A 16,930-nucleotide genomic window follows, 5' to 3' on the forward strand; every position below is an offset into this window, starting at 1 on the left:
CGTTGGCTACTCTTTTCTCACGGATGCTGCCTGACCTGCTGAGTCCTTCCAGCGTCGTGTACGTATTCTTTGATCCACAGCATCTGCAGTTGTATTTTTGTGTTTTGAATTTGTATTACTGGATCAAAGGTTCCGATTTCTGGTTACTCGCGCGATGAGTTAGCTTCAGTACTTTTGAAAATCTCTGTATTTGTACTCATTTAAAATTTTCCACCAAATGAGGCCCTCCATTGGTCAGGGTCAAACATGGGATGTTGCATCCCAGTTGTCTAAATGATACGCAAGGCAGGACAGTACGATATGGAGAGCAAGCTGTTGCCCAAGTAGCAGCCCCCCTCCCTCACAGCTGATGAATCCAAAGGAATGGCGGAGACCGATATAGTTTGGCATCAGTGGTATCACAGGAGTTGCCAGTCAGCATTGAACTCAACATAGGACTGCCTTAGGGATGCCAGCTCTGGATTTTTCCCTCAGGGTTTACTCCTGAACCCTTCCCCATGGAGTGGGTATAGCTGCAAGGCAGCAGAGGTTTGAGATCAAAGTTTTTCCTTCTCCCAGGTGAGCCGCCAACCTCTGCTGACAAGCTCCATCTGCCTGAAACGACTGGTTTCAAGGTGCCAGTATGCCTCCTTTGCCCCTTCTTCTGTCCGTAGAAACGATTCTGCCAGGCTCAGTAGCTAAGCCGCACGTGGAGGCCAGGAGCTGGACGTGGTTGTCAGAGGCTGTTTGAGACACACGCTATTGGGAGCATTTAATAGGTAGTGGGAGCTTACCCCACTACCTCCCCAGGCTCTAACAACGTTAAGAAACCAGTGAATTTTCTGCCAGTTTAAGCTAAACACCACCAGAGGGCATCAATGCTCATCTTCTGATTTACAATTGGTAACAAAACCAGGTGTACTGATGTTGTATTTCATAGCAAAGATCCAGTCATCAGGAATATGACTTTTAAACTACTGTCACTCTTGCTCTCTGCTTTTATATTTCTGGGTATACAGTACTTGGGCACAGATGTATATAGCTGGGGTGCATAAGACTTTTGCACAGTACTGCATTTGTCAACATGGAATGTTTGGAAACCTGGTGAGAGCAAAGGATGTTGGAAATGGCAAGGGTGGGTGCCACGGGTAGGGTGAGGTGAGATGCCAACGGTGGAGTGGAGTGTGGGTGCAGGCACACCCAGCCCTGAGGGAACAGGCAAGGTTATTCGATTCCAAACGATTGATTTATTGATCACTGTCAAATGTCTCTCTAGTGCTTCCCTCGCCCTCCCCTTTCCCTTCCCATTTTCCCAACCATGATTCTCCTCTCCCTTCCCCTTTTCTCAACCATTATACCCCTCTCCCTGCCCCCTTCCCACTCTCAGTCCACAATAGAGACCCATATCAGAATCATCATAAAATGTCATAAAATTAGTTTCTTTAACACGGCAGCAGTATAGTACAATACATAAAATTACTACAGTATTGTGCACAAGTCTTAAGCTCCCTAGCTATATAGGACCACATCAGCTCAAATTTGGGATCATGTCCAGCCATTTTTGCACAGCAAGATTCCACCAGCAGTAATGTTTAGCTCTTTCTTTCCTTTGTTACTTGTAGGTTTCTTTGCCGACTTGCAGGTTTTCTTTAAATAACATAAGAATATTACCTTTAAATGAATGTGGCACAGTGATTGTTACTGAGCTAACAATATGGGATTCATCGACTCTACTTTGGTATTTAAATCCCCTATGCATAATCCGAAATTTTAAAACAAACTAATGATGTGCACAAAACTACCTGATGTTTGGTTCACTAATTCTCCAGGGAGGAAATCTGCCATCCTTGCCGGTTGTGATGTCAGCCTTGCTAATGAAATTGACACCCTCAAATCATCTGCTGAGCCCCTCAGTTGTACTAAAATACTGAAAAAGAAAGAGAATCAAACTGGACGAATCATCCCTCCCACTCTGCAATCGGTCTATGTACCAATATTCCTCATGGTCCTCAAATATTTGAGGTGGTTCCAAAGAGTTGTGAAGGACCCCACGCACCCCTCATACAAACTCTTCTCCCTCCTGCCGTCTGGAAAAAGGCACCGAAGCATTCGGGCTCTCACGACCAGACTGTGTAACAGTTTCTTCCCCCCAAGCTATCAGACTCCTCAATACCCAGAGCCTGGACTGACACCTTACCGCCCTATTGTCTTGTTTATTATTTATTGTAATGCCTGTACAGTTTTGTGCACTTTATGCAGTCCTGGGTAGGTCTGTAGTCTAGTGTAGTTGTTTTTTCTGTGTTTTATTTTGTACTGTCATGTGACACCATGGTCCTGAAAAAAATGTTGTCTCGTTTTTACTATGTACTGTACCAGCAGTTATGGTTGAAATGACAATAAAAAGTGACTTGACTTGAAGTGGCGGTCTGACACAATCATTGTTTCTTCCTAATTGTTATTATCAGACCTTCTCATAGAAAAGGCCCAGAGAGCGTGGACGTGGAGCGGATGTTTCCTGTAGTGGGGGAGTCCAGGACGACAGGGCACAGCCTCAGAACAGTGATGAGGAGATATTTCTTTAGCCAGAGCGTGGTGAATCTCTGGAATTCATTGCCACAGATGGCTGCGCAGGCCAGCTCCTTGGGTATAGTTAAAATGGAGGTTGATAGGTTCTTGATGCATTAGGGTGTTAAGGATTATGGGGAGAAGGCAGGACAATGGGGTTGAAAGGGGTAATAAATCAGCCATGGAATGGCAGAGCAGACTCGATGGGCCAAATGGTCTAATTCTGCTCCTATATTTTATGGTCCCCACCTGATGTTGAACATGGGAGAATAATCTTAAACATTGTGCATAGGCCCCTTAAAATCACACAGCATTGGGCCAGCCATGGAAAGGAGGTAGTGGCAATCCTTCATGTTGAATAATGCTTGAAGAAGCAGTGAAAATAGAGGGACATTGTGACCATCACCACTGACCGAGTCCTGAAGGGTTGTGTTTGTAGCAGGGAGCAAATGAACCAAGAGGTAAATGTCCACCCTACCTGTGGCAGACACACAGTGGAGACAAAGCCTTGTCTTCACCTCTTGCTGAACAGCACCAACGAAGGTGTTCAACAGGATAAACTTCGAACGGCTTGCTCTAAACTGAACATCCAGGGGGCACTGTGGGCCATTAGTAGCAGAGATACACACTGCTGCAATCTGTAACCTAATGGTCCAGCACATTGCTCCCTCTATCCGCACTAAAAACCCAGGGAATCAGTGAGAAGAATGGAAATGCTGGGAGCAGTCCCAGACATAGTTGAAAACAAGGTGGCAACCTGGTGCTGTCCCTACAAAAGCAGCAGGCACAGGGGACACCACCAGTTGCAAGTTCTCCTTCAAACTGCACAAACTTCAAACTGCACACCATCCAGATTTGAAAATGCCTCACAGATTCTCCACTGTGGAGTATAAATCCAGGAATTTTCTACCCAACAACACCATATCAGTTCATAAAGATGGCTCCCCAGTGACATTTGGGATGGTAATAAATGCTGGTTTTGCCAGCAATGTCTAGATCCAAAAACTTATTACTTTAAAAAAAAATATATAATTATATAAGTATTATCTAAATCTTGCCAAACTAGTGGAATAGAGAAAGGGAATCTTTGTCTATAGTTTGAAGAACCTCCTAACTAAAAAGAAAATTTCTATAATTCCCTTGAGCATATCATTTAGGAAAACGTCTTTGTGAGGGATGTTTATTTGTTTACAGCCTCTTTTTAATAACAAATGTGATAACTGAAATTGTTACAAAGATGTTATATTTCTGCTATACAAAAACATTCTGTCGAGGAATTCCATCTTTAATTTACAAGAGTGACAAGAAAACTTGGAATCGCTTTGAATGGGTGGGGGTACTTTTATTTACTGATGTGACTTGTTGAAAATATGCTTTAAAATTATATAAGTAGCCTGCTTGCAGTACTTTTCAGAACGTTAGATTTCATTTGAATTATGTTGAAAGTAAAATAAATTATTTCGTAAAACTTAAAGTCATTGTGCTTGAAATGAGCAATTTGGTGGGTTGATGCACAGATCACTTATGGTATCAAAATTAAGTTTAACTCAGTAAGTAAAGGTAATTGCAAAAGTTCAAAGAAAGTAGTCACAAGTTTGGCAACCTTTCCAGAAGTTTACGGACTTTCCCTCGAAGTTGTTTGTTTCTAGGGCTCGATGTTTTCTCTGCTTTTTTTTATCCTTGCTGGAATCTCTCGTGATGTTTTCCTTCCAATGGGCGGAGAGATTCTGTCTTTAACGTCTAACTAATCCCAGACTCGGATTTTAACCCGTTCATTTTGCTGCTGTAAGAAAAACAAGCGAGGTGTGGTACAACGGTGCATGCGCAGTGTCACTTGTTTTTCTCTCCTGGCGATCTGTCAATCAAGCTAGCAAGGAGCTCCCGCCCCATGCTCCGCTGCTGATTGGGCAGATTAGTGGACGTCTCTGTACTTTATTGGTTGCACCTATCTGTCAGTCTGTCCGTGGCCCGCCTTCTGCGGAGCGGAGCCTATATTTAAAGTGACACACATCCAGACCAGAAGTAGTTGCTTTCTTGTCGTGCCGGTCGTTTGGCAAGTAGTCGACAGTTCGACATTCAATCAAGCCGAAAGAGCAGAAATGATTCTAGAGAAGCTGAAGAGTTTTTCACTGATGTTCGACAGCCCCGATCCCGACTCGGTGCCCGTGTACAGCACTGGCGATGAAGTGTCAGGCAAAGTTGTCCTGGAAGTGACCCGACAAATGAAAGTGCAGTCCCTGAAGTTGCACACCGAGGGCTTTGCGAAGGTACACTGGACCGAGTCTCGGAGCGCCGGCTCCAGCACGGCTTACACCCAGAATTACAGCGATGAAGTGGAGTACTACAACAAGCGGGTGAACCTCATCCAAGCAGGTCAGCAGCCCGTCGCCACATGCTTCCAGCCAGCCGACAGCTTGCCCTGTGACGCTGTTTTTGCAGAGCACTGGGGTTGCAGGAGAGATTATAAAACACCTGCATGTGAACGATGGGTCTGTTGGCCTCTTGCTATGCTGTATCGTGAGGGAAAGAGAAGGGGAGGGGGGTGGGTTGCAAAGGTGAGCACAGACTAACTGCATGAACTGTCAACTGCAAAGCTGGGCAGCAAGATCAATTCTTCTGTCCTGGTTTATTCGGCGTGTTGCTACTTCATTGTCAGTGTGTCTGGTGGAAGATGCACCGACCATAGGCTGCTTTTGTAGAATAGCACTTTACTGGTGCTCTGTAAATGAATCTAGTGACCTTGCCAGGAGATTAAGGTTTTTATTTCACTTTTTGTTTGGAAGGCTCTGTGTGTGTGTGCGCGCGCGGAGTGTCGACTGAGTTGTATTGTCCTTCCACGGCTTTCCGTCTTTTCTGAAGCACGGGTTAGTTCTGAATTAGAATAGATGAATCGAGACTGTGTCTGCTGGTCTTTGTCTGGAGGAACGATTCCCCAGTCATTTTTTTTTGTTACAGAGATCCCTTCTAGGATTTAGACGTCCATTTAAAGAATCGTTTCTGCCGGTACCTTTTAAATGCCATTTCCCCTCAGCAGCCTATCCACTCCCGGTCATGTCTCTGCAGAATCCCTATTTAACCAAGTTCTCCATCCCATCCAAGTATCTGTCAAGAACAGGCTCGTTTCCCCTTTTAATTGTTTCAGCACCTGCCCACGATTGACAGGGAGGTGGGTCAGGGACGGGTACGCCAGTTTGGAAGCTTTCAAAAAGATGCAAAATTCTGATCGAATTATATTTGGTGCCCCATTGACCAGAGGCAAGTTAACTTGAAGTGAGAATAAATATTTGAAAGGAAGGATTTGGAAAATGGCGGATAGAGGGGGATGGAGTGGGACTTACCAGCTTGATCTTGCAAAGAGCTGGTATGGATTCAGTGGGCAGAATGTTTGACGAGGTGATGTCCTTCCGTGAAGAAGGGCTCTTGTTTCTGCAGTGGTGGCTCTGGACTGTAAATCAGAGGTCTGGCCATGCCCACAACATCAGCCTTTCCCACTGGCAAAACAAAATCTAATTTGCTTTAGTTGTCAATCAAGTTGTGGGGGAAATTAGCCGGAAACTGAACTTGCAGGATTGTTTCAGATTTGCCCAGAACCCTTGGATGGAAGAATTGGCTTAGAAGAAGAAGCAAGATGAGATGGGGTGGGGTGGAGAGAAACACACGCCTACCAGAAATATAGGATGAGATAGGGTTTGTAGTTTCTGCTCTGGACTAGTCAGGTCTTCGTACAGTCTTTGGTTATCATGTTTTGCTGTTGTCTTGTGAGATCCTCAAAGTCACACCATAGGTAATGAAGTCATTGTAAAGGGTTTATAAAGACTTCTCTATAAGTCCTTTTTTTTTAAATTAAAGGGATTGTTTCACTTGTGTAAGAGATTTCTCTTCCAAGTCCCAGCCAGTGGATGCTGGCTCACTCCAGTCCAATATGTAAATAGTGGCATTTTGGGTGCAAAAAGCAGTGAACAGGATTTCTTGGTGCACTGAGTAGCAAGTAGGGGCATGTCTCTTCCTACATGGGGCTGTTTGTTATATTGCTTTGTGAGTAGTCATTGTGTAGGCAGTACCTCGGAGGAGGAGGAGGAGGAGAGTGGAGACGTCGTCACTGACAGACATGAGCTCTCAGGTTTGTAAAGGGAATCTAGGCATGGCTGAAAGTCATAAACACACCAGGCTGAGCAGACGCTGGAAATCTTGAGCAACACACACAAAATGCTGGAGGAACTCAGCAAGTCAGGCAACTTCTGTGCAGGGGAATAAACAGCCAACATGTAGGCATGATGAAGCCGTTTCAGCCCAAAATATTGACTGCTTATCCACCCCTCTCCTACCACCCCACACCCCACACCATAGATGCTGCCTGGCCTGTTGAATTCCTCCAGTATTTTGTGTTTATGGTTAAAAATCAGCACACACAAAAACCCTTTTTTTTTTTAAAAAAAAGCTGCACTTCAGTTTCTGGAGCAAGTCTCACTTCCTTCTCAGAACAATTAAAAGCATTTTTAAAGCAATTTTTTTTCTCTCTTTAAAACGGTAATGTAGGAAGGGTAGTAGTTGACACAACAAAATCCCACACTTCCATCAGAAAAGCGACATCTCCAGGATGGCACTTCTTCATTGGGAATGTGCTCAAGTCTTTGAATTGAAACTTGAACCCACCACTTACTAATTTTTTTTTTTCAAAAAAGAGACAGCCTGAAGGTTTGAGGTTTTCTTAATCAGTGCAAAATGCTATCAGTTCAGAAAGTTAACTGCGGAACCAAATTGGAGAGTGACAGTCAGGAGTGGTGAACGATTGTATGTGTATGAGGCAGAACCCAAACCAATGTATTATTGTCTCATGGGAAAATAATTTTTTTCAGCATTTAATTCATCTTTACATCCTGTATACTACTATAATTAGGCAACAGAGCTTCCGTACGCTGGCTCTGAGGGTAACTATTGTCTCTGCTCTGCCACCAACCATCTGCCTAGCCTTTCTTACTTGAACAACTTTATATCTAACTGTGCACCACTGGGATCCGAAAGCGTCCATTGCCTAAGGTCCTTGCCACCGAAGATGCCACTAGGTTTGCAAGAGCTCATGACAGCCTTGTGCTGTATCAGAATACCAATCCATTTCTGACGTTCTACACAGAGGGGGTTTGGAAATTCAAATTCTTCTTCAAAAACACCAGTTAATTCTTGGTTGTTAATTTTAAGTCCCGAAGGTTTGTGATAAGTAATAAGGGATATGGGGGGAGCCTAAAATCAACCATAAACTCACCAATTGATGGGCTGAATGGCCTCCTATTCTCACATTCACCCAATTGGTACAAAGGTGGTTTTAGCCATGATCATTCTCACCTGACCTAATACAACATATATAGCTCGTGATGCAAAATAATACCGTGCAACACCATCCTGCGATACGCTGGAACTAATTTGAAGATTATGCCCCTTCCTGTGCTGTTTTGCATGGGGCAGATAACCTACATGGCCTGGTATTCTCTTCGGCAATCCGTACAATGTGCTATGCAGTCCCTCTTTATTTTATCAGTGCTTCCACATTCACTTTTCCTCAGAACACTTCTCTACCAATTTGTATGTCCCAAGTTCCCTGCTCTCTCTCCATGCGGTTGAAACCATGACAATTTCAAATCCCGTATCATTGAGTTCCTTGTCTTTAATATCATTCTTTTCCTCAAGGATGAGACAGGCTAGAACTTGGGAGAGCCTAATAAGTACACTTGATCTCCTGTCACCTTCCCTAACATCTCTTTGCAGCCTATTATTCTTCACTGGCTCTCTGTCCCAAAAGTTATGATCAAACTTACTGATGCTCCTGGGATTGAGGCTGACCCCCTCGCTTAGGCAGGGGTTCATTGGCTGAACTCTGGTTTGTTTGGCCTATTGCATTTTAGCACTCTTTGACACCGTGCCAATGACCTTCGCTCCCTGCAAAATGTAGGTGGTTATCCTTCTGGAACGTTCCGACAGACCTGGCCCAGTGAGGCAGTCCTAAGGTTGCCGAACTGCCAACTAAAAATTATTGTCTCACTGCTCATGCTCAGGTTTGGTATTCAATAATTTACCCTTCCGTTGGTTTGGCTTCTAGGGAAGAATTGGATTATTGACTGGAGAATTTAATTTTTAAATACGGAATCAACCCCATTATGTGGCACAGCAACATTCCTCACTTCAAGGGGTTTTTTCTATCTAACTTGCGGTTGGTGGGCAACTGTAAGATGAAGCTTCGTGTGATTTATGCTTGTCTCGTGGATTAACAACTTCACCAGATTTGGACACTTGCTGTGTGTCCTCACTTCCCCCCACCCCCATCTCCTTCCAGGTACAAACCCTGTGGTGATAGGTGATTCACGGGCGTGAAATCCATTTGTGCTGTTTTTTCACTAGACATCTCAAAGCATGTTTTCTTTTTGGAAGTGCAGTGATGTAGGACGTAACCCAAAGTTCCTGCAGTCAGCATTATCAGAATGGCCAGATGATCTAGGGAAACACACTGGTTCTTTAAAACCATTCTCTGTTCTCCTGCAGTGAAGAGAAGCTGGGTGGGGGCTCATCAGAGAGGGAGCATCTTTGGTGGTGCAGACCGCACTCTGTGTTGGTCATGTCAGCCTGGTTTACGCCCAAGATAATTTCTAAGGTTTGAACCCATGAACCTACACAAGGGAGCTCGTGTTGATGTGACTATTTCTTTACAATGGAGTTTGTGAAAACAGAGTATTGGTTTCATGCATGCGATAATAGCATGGAAGGTGCAGTTTTTTTTAATTGTGATCCTATCCTTTAGCCTCTTCTCCACTTGCTATATGGTAGTCTTTGATATCGGTGCATCGGAAGAAGAATAATAAAGAATTAAGTGAGTTTTTGTTTCTGAAGACTTGTTTCTTACTTTTTTTCAGATAACGGAAGTTTCACAGTTCTCCAGGCTGGTCGTCATGAGTTCCCATTCAGCTTCCAGCTTCCTGAAGAGTGAGTCTCCGAACTTTTTCCTATGTTTGTCCTTGAGGACTCCTAGCTTTCTTTTCTATTGCATCTCACTGTTGACTTCTACCAAATGCAACTGGTTAACATGGGGGGGGGGGGGGTGTCAAGGTGCAAACTCCAAAGCTACACAAGATTGCTAAAAGTTGAAACAAAGAATATTACTTAACTGATATTAAGCCTTGATTTGAAGCCTTATTGGAGTGAGGGACAACTAAGGAAAGGGGACAGCCATCAATTCTTGGGGCATGAAGGGTGCATGGAGTAGGCTGTGAGTGCTGGTAGTTAATGCAATGTGAATGAAGGTTGTGTAGGGTAACTGCTATTTCAACAGGAGCTCCCTCCCCTCAGTTAGTGTTTCTATCATAGAAGCAAAGCTGCTTCAGAAAATGTTTCTTTGAATAACCCTGAGAGCTGTGCCAGGTTTTTAATTTTTTAAATGTGTGGACTTTGTGTTTCCCTCAATACAGGAACTTGGTCACATCCTTTGAGGGAAAGCATGGCAGTGTGAGATACTGGGTCAAAGCCAAACTTCACCGCCCTTGGGCCACCGTCAAGAAAATCAAAAAGGATTTCACGGTGATCGAGCCGATCGATATCAACACGCCTTCATTATTGGTAAGAAGCCCTGAAACCATCACCAACTTGCTCACAGTACACGGACACTCGAGGGAGTGGGTGCATGGGTCGGAGGTGGTTGTTCAGTTGAACACACTCCCTGTTAGATCCTGTAACCGTGTTCAGTTCCAGGCTTAGTCCTCAATGGCGGGAGTACAGGGTCAGTTTATCAGAACAGTGCCAGTAATTTAAGAGCTGGTTTATAAAAGCAATGTACCTAATAGATTTGCTTTCCTGCCATGAGTTTAAATTAAAATTTGATCTAATTGAGGTGCTTTGAATTATTTGAAGGAGAGGACAGGGAGAACCTGTCCAACTGGCTGTAATAAAACTGGAGAGGTACCATCTTCGTGCAGGCATGCGCATTGTCTTCTTCCATAATTTGCTTCCAGATTTAGTGAATGGTCCTGCTGATAGGGTTGAGTATTCATAGACAAAAAAGGGATGAAATGGTGGTGAGGTGATGCTGGGCCGTTGTCTCTAATGACTGATTAGGAACTTGGGCCGTTACCTTGTCTGCCACTTGCATTCCTCACCTTTTGTCTTGCTAGGCTCCACAAGCAGGCACGAAGGAGAAGTCAGCTCGCGTCTGGTACTGGAACCTTGGCCATCTAGCTCTGACAGCAAAAATTGACCGGAAAGGCTACACACCAGGTAAATGGAGCTTTCCTTCATTAGATTTTAAAAATAAGTGCATTCTCTTTGGTATTGATCATGACCATGGCACATCAGAGAGCACTTTACACATAGTGTAGTATAATCACAGTAAGAAACAAAGAAATGAGAAGGCCTCTTATGCCTGGCTCCACTGAACATATTACCGCTGATCTTTTTCCTGAACTTTTCTACAAATCCTATATCTTTAATTTTTTTCAAAAAAACTCTTGAATGTGCATGGTGACCGACTGTAATTGACGAGAGAATCCCAGAAATTTGCCAGCCTCGAGGAAGAGGTTTCTCCTCATTTCAGTCCTAAATGACCGGCCCTTGTCCTGGGAGAGTGCCTCTTGACCTGGAAGCCACCTGCTAGCATCTACCTAGTTAGTCCCCCTGAATTTACATTGCATTATCTGCAGCCTTTCCTGTGTTGTAACAATACAATAATGTGTGCCAAACAAGTTGTGTAATAAATAACCAGCTACTCTGAGGAATTTTTTTTAAAAAAGGCTGGATATAATGCTTTATAAACTAATTTCCTGGCTTTGCATCCAGGATAGGTTCACTCTATTTAGCACAGGTTGCATAAATTCAGCTCGTGTTTTATTATGGTTGGTAGAATGATCTGATTCCAATGATAAAAATGGAGGGGTTCAAAAGAACCGACATTGGGAAACTTTTTTAAAAAACTTGGCCATCTTATCATGACACCGGAGCCTGGTTGTGCATGGTGGCTACTGGGTTAAGTGGGGATGTTGTGATCAAGTTTGCCGTTTTTCCATTGGCTGAGAGCACTCAAGGGATCCAAAGGCAACACATGCTATGGTTCCAAATAAGATATTAGACTGGATGGCCAAACAGGATCAAGAGGCTGAAAGGCCTCATGAAACGTTTGCAGCTCTTTTTAAAAGAAGAAAGCAAGGATGGAATTTTGAACTGACCCTTAGTGAAGGAGGTATTAGGTTAAAATTATATTTTAACCCTGTTGCAGTTATGTTTTAATACTTCTTGGGTAACGGAGAGTACTATTGTGCATAGGGATTAATTACATCCAATCTCTCGGGTACTGCACCCTACTGCTGTTTTAGCATTGCACCCCTCCCAGTGCCAGCTTGCAATTCAGTAACGTCAACCCTCTGATCTGTTTCCCCAGGTGAGGTGATCCCAATTTTTGCCGAAGTGGACAACTGCTGCTCCCGCACAGTGACTCCGAAAGCAGCCATCATCCAGACGCAGACCTTCATTGCCAGGGGCACAACCAAGCAGAAGAAATCGGTGGTGGCCACCCTGCATGGTGAAGGGGTCGCCCCGCGCAAGAGGGGGACGTGGCACGGGCGCCCGCTGAAGATCCCACCTGTCTCGCCTTCTCTCCAGTGCCGTGTGATCCGTGTGGATTATACACTGAGGGTAAGACCTGGGATTAGTCACAGACATGGGGAGGAGAAACGCTGGAAAGGGAGGCAGAGAATCGAGGGACGGTTTGTAGGACTGGGGAATGTTTTCTGTAGGCACTTTCTAACGGGAGAAATTTGTCTTTTATCCATATTAGGTGTATGTTGAAATTCCAGGAACGTCCAAACTGTTGCTGGAGCTGCCGCTAGTGATTGGCACCATCCCACTGCACCCGTTTGGAAGTCGTTCGTCCAGCGTGGGGAGCCAGTACAGTATGGACATAGACTGGCTGCGTCTCACACTCCCAGAGCGGCCGGAGCGTAAGTTTCTCGCCACTTGCGTCAAGGGTTTGAGTAGTGGTACGGAGAGACACCATGTTGGGGCATGCGCGAGTGGTTTGCAGGCTTATTCTGTGTCGTTGTCTCGAATCCCTCCTTAGCATCTTGTCCATGAGGGGAAAGGCATACAGCTACAACATTAAGGATAAGGGGATAGAGATAAAGCTGAGAGATTTGGGCGGGAGGGAGGTTAAAAGGTCCCAGAAGCAGACGGCTCCCCATAAGGCAAGAGGGGAGAAATGCAAGGGTTGGTAGTACAAAAAAATAGGGACTCTGATGTTGCATTTACAGAGCACCTTTTGTTAATGCAAAAGATTTTCCCATGTGCTTTACGGGAGTGTAGGCAGACCATTAGGCCACACCAGGACATGATCAGGCAGGAGTCCAGAAGCTTGGTTGAAGAGTTGTGTCTCCATCTTTGTCACTCTCTCCCTGTCTTAAGGATAGTGTGGGGTGGAGGAGGCAAGGATGGGGCAGTTACAAGTTTGGTAAAGATGTTGGGGGTTCCATAATCAAAGTGGAACATGCACACAGTTTAGTCAGGATCAAATTGAATGGTAGAATATCGACTAGGGGCTGAATGTTGAGTGAGTGGTCTTCACCACAGCAACAGTCTTCACTCATTGTGTACAAGGCTTCAATTGTTGAACCTGCTTCAACCTCTTGTCTCCCCTTGATATCAGACACTGAGAGGGTGTTATGACTTTGACAAACCCTGTTTTAATTTCTAGTCCTTGCTCTTCACATTTACCTTAATGAGCCTGTTTTCTATTTCAGCACCTCCTGATTACCTGGAGGTAGTCTCTGAGGAAGAGGCTGGCCAGACTGACCAAAGACTGTCCATTCCTGAGAATGAGGAAGAACAAGGGGGGATGCTGGGGCATCCCTTCTTTGTCTATGTGCAGGAGTTCCGAAATCGCCCCCCACCCATTTATTCAGAGGTAAGATGTCCATTTGGCTTCTTTGCTTCTCACAAGCATCCTCCCCACCTTCTATATCCCTGTAATCTTCTCTCTTCCTAGTGGATCTATCGCATGGTCTTAAGATGCGTTGGTTATTTTCTCAGAGAATGGGGCAAATTGAAACCTCCTGCTGTGGAATTAAATTTCATATACTCCTCACTTTCTGGGGAGAGATCTTTCTCCTGAATTTGTGACTGGGTTTACCAGAGATTGTCTGGTGATGATGCCTTCTGCACCCTATCTAACCCTTTCCCAGTCACCCTTGCCCTTCTCTGCTTGTGAAGAGTCCCAGCCTGCTCGGGTTTTCTGACATTAAGATGGCCTCGCTTGTGTACCCGTTGACTTTGTAGTAGGCAGGTTCAGCATACTCCCTTGGCTGACTATTTATGTGTCAGTCTCAATCATCACCTAATGAATGGAAACAAATTTGAAAAACAAGATGAGAAACATATCCTCGGGGCACATTTAAGCAAAGACTCTTTGCCCTGTCTGAGAGGAATCCAAGTCAGTGAAACCAACTTAAGAACCTTTCCCTTAACTCTGTTTCTGTGTCATCCATGGCTAATCCCTCATAACCGTAATAATTAGTCAGCCATTTTAATATAAAATGGAACTTCAGAAGGCATCATTACCAGACAATCACTATTTGCAGTGTGATCTAAGCAGAGTTCTAGCAAGGTCAACATTTTGGCCTCCTGTGGGAAATTACCTCAGCATTTTATTTTCGGTCAGCTTGCCAGCCTGCATTATTACTTGTCAGCCCACTTAGGGTCACTTGCTGCTGTCTTGCAATGGTTTCCTGGCGAGTCTGTCATCACTTGTTCATCTTGCTGCTCCTTCTCTCCATCCAGATTGACCCTCATCCCCAGAGACTGGAGATGCGCCGCCGATGTATGACCTGCTGAAGATTCCTCTGTGTAATCCTGGGGGAGAAAATGAAGCAGAAGAGAGATTTTAGAACCCACTTTCAGAGCCTTGGCAAATGCCAGCACCTTGAAGAGGAAATTCAGGATATTGCTGTCTGAAAGTGAAAGGGACAGTGTTTGAAAGGAAGGAGAGCACAACCTGTGATGCTACAAGTCTGACCATCAGCCACCTTCGCCTTTTACTGTGCTATTTGTCATCTTCTCTTGGCGTTCCGCTTCGCTGAGCTTGGCGCCTTGTCGAACGGTAGACCACTGGGGGTCTGATGAGTTGGGTGTGACTGTGCGGCAGGGGATGGGGAGGTCGTGGTTGGCCGTGCCTGGACCTTGAGCCCAGCAAGACCACCTTCCCTGCCAGAGCAACTGTATGGCAGTATGTCTCAGCAGATGGTACTTGCACATGTAGGGTGACTGTGGGGAGGAGGTGTCTCGATGTCAGCTTCTGACTCTGACAGCTAGGTAGCCACCCTATTAAGCTGATGCTTGGAAGTTTGCAGAAGGGCAGGAGAAAGTTCAGAGCACCTGATGAAGATGCAATGGCATGATGGTCTAATCCTGTCAGATCTAATCTGCCTGCTCTGTGAGTACCACTGGCCAGTGGTTACCATGCCTGGACTCTTCCCATAGATTGGAGAAGGGTGCCCAGTCCTTGATGGAATAGTGGAGGTGTGAAGATCTAGTCTTCAGTGGCAGAGAGGAGTTTCAAAATCAGGGATTTTCATTTTTTTTAAAAATGTTTCTCAACAGTTCCTCCATCTAATCCTTTTTGACCCAAACATTCAGTCCAAATTCTAAGGCAGGCCAATACTGTCTATAGTGCAGTATTGGAATACTTGATCTGTAATCTTTAATGTTTAGGCTGCACCTTTGTTTAAAAGTGAACGATGGACAAGGTGAGCATGGGGAGGAATGAAGAAGAAGAATAGGGTTAGGTTAGTGAGATGGGTTTTGTAGGAAGTAATTGGTCAGTGAGATGGGTTTTGAAGGAGAGGGAGAAGTGGAGAGCCAGAGAGTTTTTGGAAGGAATACTTGTATAATTTTTTTGAAAAGTGATGGGCTTACAGTTTAACTTTATTGCAGTTGTGTGGTTAATAAAGATGGGTTATGATAGCATCATATGTGATCAGCAAAACCAAATTTCTCTGTAACCATTAACCCTTTACAAAGGGCTTCATTTTAAATTCTGTAGATTACCAAAGGATCGAAGGAAAGGCAGATTATGAGCTGACCATCTCCATACTGTGGAGATGTGCCTATAACAAGATTTTGGGTCATGCCAGTCCTCTAGCCTTAGAAACGGAGGAGCTTTGTGCATTTGCTTCAGACTTTCACTGAAGGATATTGATCTTTGATTTTTGATGTACACTTTGCCTATTTTTTTTAAAATAAAGAAATGTACTTCTTAGCAAATGAAATTACAATCCATGCTGGTGACATGTGGTGAATGATATTAAAGATTATCAAACGTCTGGGATTAAAAAATAATTTCCAGTAAACTGCTAAGAGCAAATATTCAAGGGTGCATTTTATATTAAAAACTTATATTTTTCTTTCAATGTTAGTTGTGAAAATAGTGGAGATGGGTGGAAAAGCCTACTGATGAACATCATCTAGTTAATCTCCAATTGTTTGAGATGAGAATAACAGAGAAACAGAAAGCTGTATGATAATCTACAGGGATAATGCCAGTTCAATTGGCAACTACTTGGTTTGAAGGAGGTGTTTCCAATTATTGTATGGAAGATTGATGATAAATCTTCCATTTTGTATAACAAATCTAAGATACTTTTCAAACAGTTAAATACTTTGTTTAAAATATATATTTTTGTATCTTTTCCTATACAATAAAATATTTCTAAATTATTCTTCCTGTGGTAATGTTTTTTATCCCTCTTAATTATTTGATGCATTGACTGATGAAAACAGTTTCTAGACAGAAGCTTCACTGGCTCGGTTGGGGCAATGTGGTCCAAAGCCCTAGCAGAATGCTCTTCACACTGGGAGGAATCTGAGTGTGGCAATGGGTTGATAAGATTTAGTTGGTCTTGATATCCTTGGGATCAAGATGCAGTTCAAAACGCTTGAAGTTCCTAGTGACAACTGCATGCTTCCTTAATTCCTGCTGGCTCAATTATTTCACTGGTCTACACCAAATGGAATTGGAAATTACACAGGATGGGGTGCTGGGCAAAATGCCAACCTCAGCAAGCTCAAACATAGAAACAAGATTATTTTAGAGATACATTGAGGAACAGGCCTTCCAGCCCAACGAGCTGTGTGATCCAGCAGCCCACCTATTTAACACTAGCCTAATCACAGGACAGTTTGCAATGCCCGATTGCCCTACTAACCAGTACGTCTTTGGACTGTGAGAAGAAACCAGAACACCCACGTGGTCAGAGGGAGAATGCACAAACTACTTCCGGGCGGTGCCAGGTGTCCATAAACTGTTTGTTCTTCTGCCATCAGGTAAACATTACAGGAGCATCAAAACTAAAACCACAAGGCTACTAAA

At 44.1% G+C, this 16,930-nt stretch overlaps 1 protein-coding gene across 2 annotated transcripts in view; it reads left to right on the forward strand.

Annotated features, from left to right (window-relative positions):
• The window catches only part of arrdc2 (arrestin domain containing 2), a 33,325-nt gene extending 17,047 nt beyond the window's left edge, over positions 1–16,278 (forward strand). Inside the window, exons 1-8 of one of the 2 annotated variants that reach the window (XM_073068556.1) lie at positions 4,553–4,917; positions 9,444–9,513; positions 9,996–10,143; positions 10,695–10,797; positions 11,954–12,207; positions 12,350–12,512; positions 13,308–13,471; positions 14,344–16,278. In XM_073068556.1, coding sequence (XP_072924657.1) covers positions 4,644–4,917; positions 9,444–9,513; positions 9,996–10,143; positions 10,695–10,797; positions 11,954–12,207; positions 12,350–12,512; positions 13,308–13,471; positions 14,344–14,397 — 1,230 coding nt within the window. In that variant the 5' untranslated portion in view covers positions 4,553–4,643 and the 3' untranslated portion in view covers positions 14,398–16,278. Of the gene's footprint in view, positions 1–4,552; positions 4,918–9,443; positions 9,514–9,995; positions 10,144–10,694; positions 10,798–11,953; positions 12,208–12,349; positions 12,513–13,307; positions 13,472–14,343 lie in introns of those variants that run through there. The other variant, XM_073068557.1, reaches the window with a different exon arrangement.
• Positions 16,279–16,930: the final 652 nt, after the last annotated feature.

Source organism: Hemitrygon akajei, chromosome 16, assembly GCF_048418815.1.
Source record: "Hemitrygon akajei chromosome 16, sHemAka1.3, whole genome shotgun sequence".
NCBI lineage: Eukaryota > Metazoa > Chordata > Chondrichthyes > Myliobatiformes > Dasyatidae > Hemitrygon > Hemitrygon akajei.